Genomic DNA, 15,996 nt, shown 5'->3' on the forward strand with positions numbered 1-15,996 from the left:
TAAATAAATTAATGGTTACTATCAAACTGCAAATGCCTGTGGTTGCTGAAACCTATAGAGAATGCATATGACAGCTGGGTTTAACCAGGACTGGACACAATTAATGAATCATCTGCACGTCAAAAAACACTTTATGCATAAATCAGCAGAAGAACTTTCCCACCAAATCCCTCTTCAACCTCTAGCACATACATCAACCACATATGACACATCTTTTGGGTTAAGGGACCAATTCTGCATTGCATATTCAGCATGGTGTGTACATGGATTAAGATTTAGGTTAAAAGTCTATATTTTATAACAAAATTTCAATCCATTGTATTCAATTTACTAGTTCATTTGTAATGGTCCTGCAGTGTTGTCTCATGAGAGGCAATTATAATTATGAAAGACTTATGAAAAATTATGTTTATAGCGGTCTGAGATGCACTATAGCATGTCACACCACATGATGTGTTAACTTCCTCAAAGCATTTTCATGTGAACCATGAAATACTACCCTAAACCCTATTCCAATTCCCAAATCTGCCAATACGCTGTTAACTCACACGCTATTGAATTTCATGCAGCTGTCGTATCGTGTGAAGGAAAGCTCAGCAATCTTGGGATACGGTCATCTGTTTGGCCCACATGTTCTTTACACATTACAGCCTAATTTAATGCCACGGTTGAGGAAGATCTTGAACATTCAGGCTGGGGAATTAAATGAATGGATGCTCTGCAGTGAATGGGTACCGTCAGAATGAGAGTCCAAACAGCTGATAAAAACATCACAATAATCCACACCACTCCAGTCCATCAATTAACATCTTGAGGAGCCAAAATCTGTGTGTTTGTAAGAAACCAATCGATCGAGACATTTTTAACTTCAAACTGTTGCTTCTGACTAAAATATGAGTCCATAAACCATAATAACACTTCCTCCAGTGAAAAAGTTCATCTCCTGTTGTTTCTCACATCAAAACCCAGCCACATATGTTTAGAGGACTGATTCGGCTTGTAAAAGGTGCAAGATCCGTGCAGATTTCTCTCCTGATTCAGAGGAAGTGCTAATATTGATTAGATTAGATTCAACTTTATTGTCATTGCACATGTAAGGTACAGGGCAACGAAATGCAGTTAGCATCTAACCAGAAGTGCAATAAGCAGAGGTACAGGATATACAGTGCCTACAATATGTTACATATGTACAGAATATACAGATAAGGCAGTAGTATTATGGACATAATTTACAAATTTTAAATACTATCAGTATGATATACAGATGGGTGATATGAACATACTATTAGGGCCCTATGAAATCCGTTTTATTTTTTTTCAAATTCCGTTTTTTGGGATTTATTTTTAGCCCTTTCGGATTTTTCGGATTTGTTTGTTTTCTTTTCACTTCTAAGCAGTATTGACCTTTAAAAATTCAGTTACACAAACTCACAATTCAGCTTTTTTATTTAAACTGTTAATAAAGCACATTCAAAATTCAGCCAAATCTCTGGCCAAAAATAACAGTAACATGAAGGTAACAGTTACAAAGTAGGGTTGATGAATATTGAATTAAAGAATAATTGTAACCATGCTGCAGGGAGACAGAAACATTGAAACAACGATATGTGCCTGTCAGAACGCCAACACAAAGACATATTACAGTCAATTAATATGTCAATATTACAACAAATAAACAGTCATATTACATTCAAAATTGTCCTATATGTGCTGTCACAGAACGAAACGGCACAAATAATTGGGGTGGAGATGGGGAAGTGCGAAAAAAACTTAGCGTGTGTTGATGTGCTGCCTAGAGTTTTCTTGAGCCGCTCCTGCTGAGTGTCTGGCCATTACTGCCCACTCCCGCAACGCGTGTGTCCCGCTCCCGCAAACATTCTAATATTGTATATAATTTTCGCGCTATTAATAAGTGAAATCACATTTGAATGAGCGCTCGCAGTTCACTTTCACTTTCGATTACACGATCACGCACACTCTGTGTAAAGTGAGCACATCTTTACAGTGCGTGAATTAGACACGTTGATATTCTGATCATATTTATTTCCAAGAACATTTTACCAATTCCAAACCACATCAATCTTATCAGGAGCCACTGGCTTCGACATTTTTTTCCTTGCGCGGGAACGTAAGGACGTATGGTTACTAGGCAACATGTTTAACAATGCCATTTGGCCACGGTTTAGGTAGAGACCTTTCTACGTTTGTTGTTTTAAACTGAAAAAATGAGAAAGAGGTAAAAAAAAAAAAAATTTTATATGTCAACAAAATATATGCATATTCCGTGCGATTCCGAGAATTCCGTTTTCATGTGTAAATTCCGTGATTCCGTCCGCGTTTTCCGCATCACGGAAATCATAGGGCCCTATACTATACAGATGGATTGTACAGTAAATGTATGTACACTGAGCAAAAACTATGAATATAATTACAAATGGATATGATTAAGCTATACATTAAGATATATAAATACTAGTGCAATATTATGGACTTGTATTTTGTCCCCAAGCAATGGTTTGATGTTAAAAAACATCTAAGTGATGGATTTGTTTCTTACAAACATACAGATTTTGTCTTCTCCAGATATTAACTGATGGACTGGAGTGGTGTGGATTACTTGTGGATTATTGTGATGTTTTTATCAGCTGTTTGGACTCATTCTGACGGCACTAGATATGCACCGATTGACTGGCCAGTGATCGGAATCGTCAGATTTTTCGCATGTCTTGCCGATTCCGAGCTGATCCTTTTATTGCCAGCGGCGCAGGCAATGACGTCACAGCCACACGCACACTCACAGCCACGTGTAAACACGTCGTTTCACGTGAGAATGATTCTAATTTTAATTGCATTCAGTGTAAACGGCGACTGATAATGTATTTATTTTGTGCCAGGTGAGACTTGCTTGCAGAGCCTGAGTGAGTGTGTGAGAGAGACAGCACACACACAAAGTAACTCACAGAAATTTTTCGATGCATACTGCGGAAAGATTTTTTTTTTAAATTTACAAAATATGATTTAGGTATGGATATAGATTATGTTACATGATGTTTCCCCGCATATCAATATCAACATGATAGCAATGTGACACTGTAGGGCCGCAGCTAATGATTATTTTTACTGTCGACTAATCTGTCGATTATTTTTCAGATTAGTCGACTAATCTATCGAATATTTTTCAGATTAATCTATTTGTTATTTTCTTATCAGTTGATGAATTCTTTAAACTATCAATAAATAATAAACTTCTGCTATTAATCCTAATATTTTATTCAAACGTTTTCTCATACTTTAAAAAAATAAATAAAGAAAAATAATAAAAGAAATAACAATAAATAATTAATAAAAAAATGAAAGAAATAAAATGACAATAAATAAATAAAAAAAAGAAAAAATAATAGCAATAAATAATTATTAAAAATTTAAAAAGAAAGCAAGGAAGCAAGAAAGAAATAGGCTAACAATAACAAGAAAAAAAAGAAAAAGAAAGAAAGGAGGAAAGAATTACAGGGCAGTGATACAATCAATAGAAATGCATATTATGGCTGCATTCACAGTTGCTGTTTGGGACTGACAACAGAACCTTACAGGTGAGAGACACGAAATATTTTATTTATTCAGCCGATTAAAACATCTGCTTGAATACACATCTGGTATGAATGAACAGCTGAAGTCACAACCGCATTCAGGACACTAGAGCGACAGAATCAAAAATGGCGTCATAACACTGGGAAGTTTTATCACAGTTGACAGCCCGTTTTTTTTTTTTTAATAAAGGAGCCCAGTCGAGGCTTGTCCAAACACACAGTTAAACAACTAACAATGACTTTAAATGCTTTGTTAGCGAGTGCAGAGAGTGCGTTTGGCGAGCGCGTCTCAGAGCTCGTGCAATCCCGCCCACGGCACTGACAGCCAAGTGGATCATGATGAACGCAAATCATTTCTCCTGCTCCGTCTCTGTGGGTGAATTAAACCCGTCGTGATTATATAGGCAACTCGATGTCCTGTGCTTTGCCGTTCATTCAGCGCAGCTTGTGAATCCTGACAATATAAAGGCGTCAGTTCGGCTATATATATAGCCTACGGTTCTGACTGTCGTATAATAATAAAATGCTCTATGAACTAGGGATGCAACGATACCATTTTTTCAGATCCGATCCAGAAAATTCTGAGTATCGGCCAATTCCGATCCGAGCGCAGTTTTTTTAATAATTTTTTTAAATCCATGTAAAATTTCTATACTTCTGTGTCACTCTTTTGTGTGTTAAACACAATCTATTAGACAACTTCATTTGAATGAAAAATAACAAAAAAATATATAGGGGCTGTTTACACCTGGTCACTTCATGAGTTTTGTAATATAAATCCAATCGCTCAAACCACTTCAGGAGGTGGTCTGGGCCGCATTCCAAACGAAACTAGACATGTGTAAACGCATCTGGTTGTTGAAACCACATATGTAAATTTTACTTGTCCCAAATTGTAAAAAATAAAAATAAACACGTTAGACCGTGTTATAGGCTATATGACATTATAGTCTGAGATGACTGCACTAATGCAACACGCATCGCCACGGACGAGTAGCTGAGTATCTCTTCAGCAAGCAGACACGCAAACTGCCGCGAATGAAACTGAAAGTAAGACGCAGACGATCAACACAATACTCTTCATTAAAAGTATAAGACAAACTTATCTTTCCAGTGCTGATGCCACGTGCTCTCCTATTGCGGTCTTTGATCTTGAAATGAGCTGATAACTAATCAAATGCAGCGCTTATATAGTGCAGGAATTGAAGATCGTATTTATATCCGTTTTGCGACTTTGTGGCCATGTGTAAATTGAAACGTTTCAACAAATCAAATAGATATCCGGTCAGCGAAAACGCATGAAATGACCAGGTGTAAACAGGCCTATTCATAATCTATGACAAAAATATTATTATAAATTAGGTTAGTGGATAATTTAGCAGCAAAATTTATTCTAGAAAAATCATGAGTGCACAATTTTATAAAATCTAAACATTTAGTGATAACATTATTTAGTGGAGAACAAATAAGTGAATATGCGAAGGACTATATCTGGTAAAATGTTACACATTGCTCTTTGTATTGTTGTAAAATACATTAATGAAAACAAGTAAATATTTATTTATAAATATAAACTACAAAATTAAAAGACATTACTTTTAAATGTATAGCACAATGACGGCATATGATAGAGCAGTCCTATCTATCATATATGTTGCTGCCTCCATTACTGTGCTATACATTAGATTATTAATAGCCTTGATAGGACAGAACAAGAAAGGCTATAAATTATCTTTTATTGCGCAAAAGCATTATAATACGAAAAGCTCCAATAGAGAGTGGCACAAAGCGCTTATGGCTTCCCGTGCGCAGAATGATGTGCTTGAAGCAGCACGGAGTCACAGCGTATTGTCCGCACACTTGTTGGTCTTTTCACGTTGGTCTGAATGAAAATGCTAATTCATTCTTTGCCACTAGGTGCCGCTTTTGGAGCAGTAAAATAGCCGTTTCCCCGGGAACACTGTACACAAAACAGCACTGCGCTCACAAACGCTGCTTTATCAGGCATTACAGGCATGATGAGATGAAAATGAGACCAATCGACCAATCACCGCAGATTAGCGTCATGCAAAGGAGGGGTTTGGAAAAATGAATCGTTGAGCGAATCGTTTGGGAGTTGTTGCAAGTAAGGTAAAAATATAAATGCATATAAGTTATTGGGGACTCTCAAAACCAAAATATGAACCTTTCATAACCCATAATAGGGGCACTTTAAGATGCAACACCAGCTGAAATCGGCTGATTTGAACCAGAGCAGCCTAATGCGCACAAACCCAGAATCACAAGTGACTGAATCACAAATATCAACCAGGAGGTGAATCATGGATGTGTTGCATAACATGCTTGAGCAGTGCTGGAGGGACTCTTGAGTGAATCACAGGGGAATTTGGGGTGAGGAAAGTAATGAGCCCGTCTAATCCTACCATGAAGACAACTGAGAGCTTAATGTTATTATTGGTGTCAGCGCCATTCCAGAAACTGTGTTCAAACAACTCCAGATGATAATGCATCGTCAAATAAATACTTTCCAGAGTCAATAAACTGATAAAAAGGAGGGGTACGAGCCATATCTGGAAACCAGAATATTACATGGACTCTTCTGACCGATGAGTGTAAGCAACCAAGTTTGGCACAGCATGCTCATTTTCTCCAACAAAAAACTTTGGTTTCTTAATGCGGCTACGAATTGAGAGTCAGTGGCAATTCCATCAGGCCATTCACATGTTGAGGGCTCCTCGGTGGCCAAATAAAGAGATGCTGAGGCTTTTGTCTAGCAGTAAATGAGCACAGCACAAAGAGCTATCTGTGAAGTCTTGAATGTGCTCCACAGGCCCGCTGCCAAAAACTGCAGTCCTTTCGACTCCCTTTAAAGCCACATTACCAATAACTTTCACTCAGACAGTTCAAACCGAGACCACGGAAATGTGGAAAAAAAAGACCCTCTTCAATTCTGTGGCAAATGAGTACAGTCAGGGTTCAAAGGTTTCACACAAGCTTAAAGATCGTGACTATTTGAGCATCTTTTACTTCAAACTATGCAGTATGTTTTGAAAAAGTCAAAGCCAAGAAATACGAGTGAAGGAGGACAGAAGATATCATTTCACGCAGGGGTTTGAGATCTGGCCAGTAAGAACAACCAATAAACACAATGAAGAAAAATAGCAACTAAAAAAGGCTCCATCCAAGAGCGGCAGATAACAGGAAATAGATTATACACTCGAAAAATGACACTACATTCCCCTTAAATAATGTTTAAAACCCCATTAATTCTCAATCAAGGGTTTAGATAATACATCATGCATCTGAAATGTCAACATTTTTCTATACACTGAAAAAAATAGTTGTAGAAACTACAACTAGAAAATGTTATCATTACAAAGAATTGGCAAGTACAAAACTGAATTAATGCTGAAATTTCACACACTACATAAAATTGGAGATTTTGAAGTGGAAGAGTTTTGAAATTTTCTTGAAAAACACTCCAATAAACTTTGCTTTATTTACAACTTCGAAAAATCAGTGTAGTTTATACAGTTATAAACATTCTCGCAGCTATCAGTGAGGAGGAGTTGTGTGTTATTTACACATGAGAGCAAAGATTAAACATTGAATAGTGATTTGGAATGTAAAAAACATGTCAAGATGAGGATATTAATGTATATCAGCTGTTTTACGACTCTAAATGATGCTCATCCAATCAGAATTTACAGTCTGAACTCTATGGCCCAATCCTCAATGCAGCAACCAATCACGTCCTTTTATTCATATGATTGACAGGTTTTTCTACCACCTGTATGAAATGGCTTGATTACCTCTTGTTTTGACATAAGTGACTGATTGCCGTTTACATTTTTGTTACTCGTATGTCCTGGTTACTGTTCTTGGCGTTCATCAATATAAACAGGTCAACCGAGAAAAACATTGATTTATTTCCACTGTTTCCCGTCGATACGGTCCACACAGCAATGCTAAATGGTGTCATGGAAAAACTGTACAATGAATATGTGCTGTAATGCAAAGTGAATCATTTCAACAAGGCTTTTCACACGTTCAGCGCAAACTAATGCATAAATCACTATTTTACATCACAAGCAATTTAAACTCAATCATGGCTAAAAGTTTGAAAATTATTAAGCCTTATACAGGGATTTTGATGTTAATCGTACTGTCTAGTCTTGATAGCCGTCAACCAGTTGTGTCTCTATTTAAAAACATTACATAATACCAAAAATCTGGGTAAAAAAACATCCCAAGCTGTCCTCAGCCACTTAAAATCTATGACAAATTCCTAAATAAAAAAATAATAAATACAAATCAACACAAACAAAGAGGTAGATCTTTCTATTGAGCCGTTCTTCATAAATAACAGGTCTGCCCTTTAGTCTTCTCACTGACATTTGGATTGGAAAGGCCAAAGGCGACCACTGAAGTCTGGAGATTTCAGTAGCGCTAATATACTAATTTATAAAACTCTAACAAACACTTTTGAGCTCCTTGCCAGCTCTATCACATGGCTCTGGAACGATTCAGGGCAAGGCCACAAATTCGACTCGCTCTTGTTCTTCTTGTCTTGTGAATGGCCCTTTGATGCCCAAATGCGAGGGAAATTGGCCATGCTTGAGCAAGCACTCCCACTCTGCACCACCGTCTCCATATAATTTCATATCTCAACTCACAATGCTCCTCTTTGTGTGCTGCGATGATGAGGAGAAACAAATAAACATGATGGACAGGACCAGTGAACTACTTCTGGGAGAAGCAAGGAGATGAAGATTACAAGAGTAACAACTATGCAGGACACATCATGCCATCTTTGTTTCTTTAGCGTTACACTGCACGGTCAAACACCTGAAGGTGACCTTTGGTTTGACCTTTCAATCACAACACCTTGAACAAATCACAGAGCTTCAGAAACAAGACCTCACTTTGTGTTATTGCTCAGCTGAACGCCTTTGAGCTTTTACATGAGATTTTAAGTTAATATTTCAATAATTTAACAAAACATTTGCAAGTTCACGGTTCTCTAATGTCAAATAATGGTCACATGACATGCAGGTAGCAGAATAAAGTATTTTTTAAAAATGTAAAAAAATATTTGTTTTGTAAATCTTTTGTGTTTTGTTTATTTATCTTTTTTATTGTTCATTTGATATTTTATGACTTATCAGCTTTTCATTATTTCCAGTAGACATGACACGCTTGCAAGTTCCCAACAAAGATCAGGTTCACCTTAAGTGCTAAGGGTCAAAGGTTAAGCTGATAGAAGAAATGTAAGTCATAACACTTCACAATTAAAATGGAAATTGAAGAATTAGGTTTGTTACGGTCCCAATAGAAGGTGTACAGATAGATCAACCTTAAAATCAACATGAAATGCCATTTGCAACTCATTTAAATTCAATAATGTGATGCATTTCTGAGTTAAACAGAACAAGAAAAAGATTGGTGAGAGGAACTTGACAGTATCCATCAGGAATTTATTGAAAAAAAAGCAGGCGTTTCATATTTAAAAGGTCAGGAGGGATTGAAAGAGTCATTTCAGAAGTGGGCCGTTTTGATAAAAGATTACAACATTTTTCTTTGGAACAACATGCACTGATGAATCATTACACACAATAAAGACAAGGCAAGAGACATGCGTTAAGAAACAAAATAGGGTAAATTTGGATTTCATGTTGACTTTAGGAAAAGCACACTGGAACACTGCAGGAGAGGAGCAGCAACAGACACAAGACAGAAATTAGCTCTGACAAATACATGATGACATTTTCCTTCAAAACGTGACAAACTATGAAACAACCACCAAGTCAAACAACCACACCCAGAGATTTTAAATATATAAACTCTCCTGTGAATCGAATCAAAACATTTCATTACTAGTCAATACGATGCTTGAGCTGTTCTGGATGTTGTAAACACTGAGGCAGTACTGGCAGAATGTAAAAGTGACTAAATCTTTCCAGAATGAATAAAATGACCATCCACAAGAGAATCAAAACAGCTACAGTATAAGAACTGAGGCTATAGTTCAGTTTGTGACTTGTTAGGATCAATTCTAACTAGGGCTGTGGGATTAATCAAAATCGAATTGCAATTGCGATTTGAGACGTTGCGATTTGCTAATGGCAAAGCCTGCGATGTGGACGCGATATTACTCTGATCCAGAGCATATGCATGACTGTCAGCCTTGAGTGGCGGTCTTATTAACCAATAGAGTGAGCGCACCTCCGTTCTTCCCGATCAGCACTGCTCTAGCCAACTGCATCAACACCCACCATTTTAAAAAGTGTCAGATCGAAAGTTAGGCAAATTAAAACTAAAGAAAATCGTATGTAACTTCAGCTTCGAAATGACAGACAACGAACAAAAAAGGTAATTTGCAAGAGCTGCATCAAGAGCACCCTTATCGGTTCTGTGTTCAGTACTGGAGAATAAAAGATACATTTTTAGATGTTTTTATTAGTAGGCTACATGAACGTAATTTTACACATTTTATCTGCCCAACAGATTAATTTGAAATAAGTTTATAAAGCATGTTCGCTAATTCAGAAGACCGCTCACACCCGTGTCTCTGAATGCTTCCACTCTGCCCGTCTCCCGCGTCTCACGGACAAGCCGTTTACACGCAGCCTGTCTCGTATTGCTCTTTTATACTTTTATACTCACGGTCCTAATTTAAACATATTAAATTAATTGATTGTGATAAACTGCATGTAAACACTGGTCACTTTTTGTGGACAACATCATAATAAAAGCCATATAAATAGGCAAACTATTTTTAATACGATGTCTTTGCAGGCTGCACACAATCACAAACACACAGCATGATCTGTCTAGTCTGATTCACTGACAAACAACTCATGTGAACTGGTTCTTTTAATGAGTCAATCAAAAAGAACAAGTTATATTTGAATCTTTAGTTTCACAATTATGACTTTTTTCCTCACAATTGCGAGTTTATATAGTGCAAGTTTATATATTTTTTGCAAGTTTAAACTGATAATTGCGAGTTTACCTCTCACAATTCTGATTGTTTTTCCTCCAAATTTCAAGTTATTAGCTTGCAATTGAGTTTTACATCTTTACGTCCCTTTAAATTTTTATTTTACATGTTTGCATATCACAACTGAGGCCTTTTCTCACAATTAGTGGTCGACAGATATATCGCCAAGGCCGATATATTGGCCAATATTTGGCATTTTTCAAATATTGGCATCGGCCGATAAGTTTTCCTGTTTGGCTGATGCGTTCAAGGCGGGACTTTTATTTTGATGGCGCTGAGAACGGCAGCACCTGAGCACACAGCGCTCACATTCTCCCTCTTGTTCACTGTTGTCGTTAACAGTTCTGTCTAATACGGATATAAGTCTGTCTTATAATCAAACAGAACAATTAAACAAAGGAATTAAAATGTAAAAGTATTATAACGATTGCTTTTATATTATTAGTACTTTCTTGTTTGCCGTCAGCATTAAACAAATACCCATTTATATAATTTAAACAAATCTTTGAATGACTAATGAACATTTATTTTCACAACCCTTGCAAACTTAGTCGGATCCAGTTGTGAGATCTAATGAAGTGTGCATTTGTATCCTGTATGATCACGTACGATTGTATGATTTTGAATCCATTTTCAAATGATTTCAAATTTCTTAAATATTAATTAAAATAAATAAAATTATATCAGCTTTATATCGGCCATCCTGCAAGATATCGGCATCGGCTGTCAAAAAAACAATATCGGTTGACCACTACTCACAATTGTAAATAATCAACTCATAATTGCGAGTTTACTTCTCGCAATTCAGATTTTTTTCCTCAGAATTTCAAGTTATCAACGCGCAATTGTGAGTTTACATCTTTATATCTCTTCATATCTTTAGTTTCAGAACACTGAGAAAGAAAGTCTGAATTGTGAACTAAGTCACAATTACCTTTTTTGTTTTTCTATTGCAAGGCTGAAATAAGCTTCCATATTGTGTTATTTTCTCCATGAAACAAAGTAGAATTTAGCATTTGGATCAATGTGTCATGTTCTGTATAAAGCAGCCATTCACAAATCTGTAAAATATCCAAAGAATCAAACATTTAGAGTAACAGTGCGGCCTGTGAGTTTGTCTAACTATGGATTACATGCAGCTGCATTGCAGGACTTCATTGAGGAGGCCCCTCATTCACTGCTTTATTCTCCTCAGGATGTCCCAACTCACTGGACCTACTTCACGTTAACAGTCTCTGGAGTCACACAAAGACATGGCCGATGAACTAGACACACAAAGCCGGCGCTGTGAGAGAGAGAACAAACCAATGCTCTCACACGTTCTCACACTGTCAGCTGCGGCGGGCTGAATCAAGCCGGTTCTGTTTTCATCTGCTTTTTCACTCCTGCCAGCTTCCTCCAAACATTTCTGGAGAACTCACTTCTGTGGAACACGAGCTTGAGTTCATGCCGTAAAAAACAAAGGATGAAACGAAATGCTTTTGGACTTCAAAGCACAAATAAAACAAGATGTTGGCTAGCAAATATCAGCATGAGTATTTAAAGCAGTAGTTCGGCCAAATGTACTTGCCCTCGTTTCATTCCAAATCTCTATGTTATGGAAGTTTATTTCCACTGCAACTTTTTAGCAATTTAGACTTTTTTTCTCACAATTGCAAGTTTATATCTCGCATTTGCAAATTATAATCTCAATCTAAATTTGAGTTTAGATCTTTATTATTTTATATTCTTATATCTTTACATCAATTGCAAATTAACATCTTGCCAATCTGATTTTTTCTCATAATTGCAAGTTCATCTCTCCCGATTCGAGTTTAAATCTTGAAATTCAATTTGTTTTTCCTCAGAAAATGCAAGTTAGAAACTGACAATTGAAAGTTTACATCTTTATATCTCATATTGTTCTTTTACATATTTATATCTCACAACTGAGTTAACATTTTGCAATTTTTTGCACTTTTTTCTCATAATGAGTGAGTTATAAAGTCACAGTTGTACATTTACATCTTTTTAACTTATCTTTATATATTTAGTTTACATCTTAATATCTCGCATTTGAGTTCATCTTGCAATTGTGATTTTTTTCTCACAATTCTGACTTTTTTCATCAGAATAGCAAATTATAAACTCACAACTGGAAGTTTACATCTTTATATCTCTTATGTATAGCATATATCTTTAGTTTACATCTTTACATCTAGGGCTGTCACGAGAACCGCAATATCGCGCTATTGACGAGCATAACCGCAGAGGAATGCAACAACCGATTTTATTGTCAGGTTTATGTTTGTTATGTGGACCGTTATTTTGTCTTCTGTATACTTCTCTTCCTGTTTCAACGCGATTTAGTTTTGGTTTCTTAACATTCCTTAACATCTTGCAATTCTGAGATTGCAATTCAATTTCTGAGTTTGCATTCCACAATTCGTCAGAATTGCGAGATAAAAAGTTTATTTCTTTATTCTGTGGCAGAAATAAGCATTCATAGTATGTTGCTGTTTAATTTATGGAACTTTTATGTTTAGAAGAATATTTGAAAAAATTTTAAGAGCTGCATGAAGATTCTTCAGAACATCTATGTTTGTGCTGCTTTAAGTTTAAATGCTACAGTTATTGTGCTGAAACTAAAAACAGGTTAATCGGATAACCAAGTGATGAGGCAGATTCCTGAGGTCTGAACGTGAACAGACAGACAGAGAGAGCGTTTATCCTTGTCTCAGTGCTCGCCCATCTGGCCTACAGCCCTTCTTAGTGTCCCAAAGCCCATAATTCAGTCGGGAGCTTTTAAATAGTGGTAAACATCCGTGGAAGTGGCGCCTCTCTCTCCTCTTCTGCCTGCTTCAGAGTGGAAACCCAGAGAGCCGACACAATACACACTATTCTACTCGCTCTAAACCTCCACATCTATAAAAACATCTGCAGGACACATTATACAAGACTGAGATTAAGCACAACTGTTGATTAATGAAGGGTCAGAAACAGCAGAGAAAAGCAAATCTGAATGCAAACTAAATGCAACTAATCATATAATTGTGCATTTTCAAAGATTTTCTACTTTTGTCAAAGTTTGCACATCCAATCAAACTCTTTTGTATTTTTGTGCAAATTCATCTAATCACTTGGTAGAAGCTTGTCAAATTAGCTGAATCTCAAATATATGTATCTAAAGATTTAGATACTTGAACTGGAAAACCAAAATATTGAAGTGGATATTAATTTTTTTTGCAGTACAATGCAACATTTAATGCCATGACTTTATTAATTTAAGACTTTCTGCTCCTATTTAAGGTCTTTCTAAGGCCTTCATTTGTGGAAGTGCAAATTAAGACCTTTTTATGACTTATGACTTAAAAAACCCTTCCCATATCTTTTGTTGTTGGTTTCAAACGTTGTAAATCAATATTTTGTTACAAATTCATCTGCAATTTGGAGGAAGCTTATCAAATTAACACATTTCAACATGGACAGATCGTATAAAGTCAGTCCTAGAAACCCCAAAATTGGTCAGATTACTATTCGGGACAACTTCTGTAAGTGTGCCAAATTTCATTATTGTCCTACAAACACCAGAGAAAAAAAGAAGAAAACTAACGAACGCCCTCAGCTATTTTTTTTAATATACTTGTGGTATGGTTGGCAGTTCTGGTTCTGATGTCTGATGTAAAACCTGTGTCCTAAAGCAAAACCAGATTAAAACTGTTGATGAATGAAGGGTCAGAGACAGCGGGGAACAAACAAATCTGAATGCAAATTAAATGCAACTATTCATATAACTGTGCATCTTACAATAACGTGTTAACATTCAAAAGAAAAGACAAAATCTGTACATCCAATCAAACTCTTCAGTATTTTGGTGCAAATTAATTTGCCACTTGGTAGAATCTCATTAAATTTGACAGAAGTCAACACTGAAAACCTCAACTCAAAAACCACCAACAAAATCACATTATAATAGTTTTTGACTGTTAACAATACAGGTTCTAGATATCCAAAATCAGTTGAGAACCAGTGATTAGAGTTATATTTATAAAAAAAAGACATGTTTATCTAGCATTGTCTGGGTTTGTATTATTAGAAAACAAACTCATTGAAAACAAACAATCCTAATAAAGAGCATCCCTAACGTTAGACCACATTAAACTCATTTAAACCACAGATGAGACAATGGAAAATTCAATTTTCTAACAGAATAGAGTTTACAGCCAAACAAACACCAAACTGCTGTCAGATATTACAGTCTGCTCTTGTTTACCGGGAGTCTGACTCGCTTCTGTTGGTCACGGCGGACATAATAAATCTGTTTAGTCTAATCCATAATCTCACTTCTCAGAGCTGCTCAGATACCTGGACTATCTCTGACCGCCTTCAGACACCAAGAAATACAAAGACTTTACACAGAAACAAAGAAAGAAAGACGTGCGTTATATTCGCGCGTCCGTTCTGAGGTAACTTAACGTTAAACCGTCACTGTCTGAGGGGAAAAAACGCTCTTAAAGTTGTGTTTCAAGCCACAGCGTGAGTGGATGGAATAAAAGTCGATTTTCAAGTTTACTTACCCATTTTCTCAAGCGTCCCAGCACTTCTTCTGCTGCAGTCGCATCAACTGTTGAGCGTTTAATAACGGTTACGGTAACGGAACGCAGACTGACTCTCTCACGCGCTAACTACAGGAGGTGCACGAGCGCGTGACGTCAGCAGCAGGGATTGCCCGCGCCCCGCCCACCTCCCAAAGCGCTGATAAAATAAAGATATAAATATATATATATAATACAAAATCAGAAAATATAATCTGACTAATAATATTTAATTTTATATATTTGATCAGATATGAGATTATGTTTCTTATACATGCAGTTCAGATATGATCAATTCATTTAGTGTAATTTAAAAAAAGCTAATTTATAAACTGACTAATAAAAATTATTTAGTGTAAATTATATTTAAACGTCAAGTTATAAATTAGTTAACTAGTTTATAAAATGATTATAATACTTATGATTATGCTGATGCTGATGATTAATAAGATTATTATTATACATATTTTATCATTTGTTATTATGTCTCTAATACATGTTCCACAAATGACCAGTTAATTTAGTGTAAATAATATACAAAATTAAATCTAAAAAATGTTAACCATTTGCTGATTTATAATAATAATAATAATAATAATATATCATATATATTTAATCAGGTGTGATGTTATGTCTCTAATACATACAGTTAATTTAGTGTAAATAATATATTTTTTTAATATAAGTTCAAATGTCAACCATTAGCCAACTAATTTATAAGTTGACTAATAATAATAATACTTATTATTATTATTATTATTGGTCAATTTATAAATATTATTGTATTAAATCAGATTAAATAATTTGATTTAAATTATTAAATCAATTTTTA

The 15,996-nt window shown here is 35.8% G+C and overlaps 1 protein-coding gene across 2 annotated transcripts in view; it reads right to left on the reverse strand.

Annotated features, from left to right (window-relative positions):
* Positions 1-15,269, reverse strand: part of gpm6bb (glycoprotein M6Bb) — a 39,978-nt gene extending 24,709 nt beyond the window's left edge. For both annotated transcript variants that reach the window (XM_079428164.1, XM_079428165.1), the window contains exon 1: positions 15,147-15,269. In XM_079428164.1, the coding sequence (XP_079284290.1) occupies positions 15,147-15,150 (4 nt within the window). In that variant the 5' untranslated portion in view covers positions 15,151-15,269. The remainder of the gene's footprint in view (positions 1-15,146) is intronic.
* Positions 15,270-15,996: the final 727 nt, after the last annotated feature.

Source organism: Barbus barbus (assembly GCF_936440315.1).
Source record: "Barbus barbus genome assembly, chromosome: 11".
Classification (NCBI taxonomy): Eukaryota; Metazoa; Chordata; class Actinopteri; order Cypriniformes; family Cyprinidae; genus Barbus; species Barbus barbus.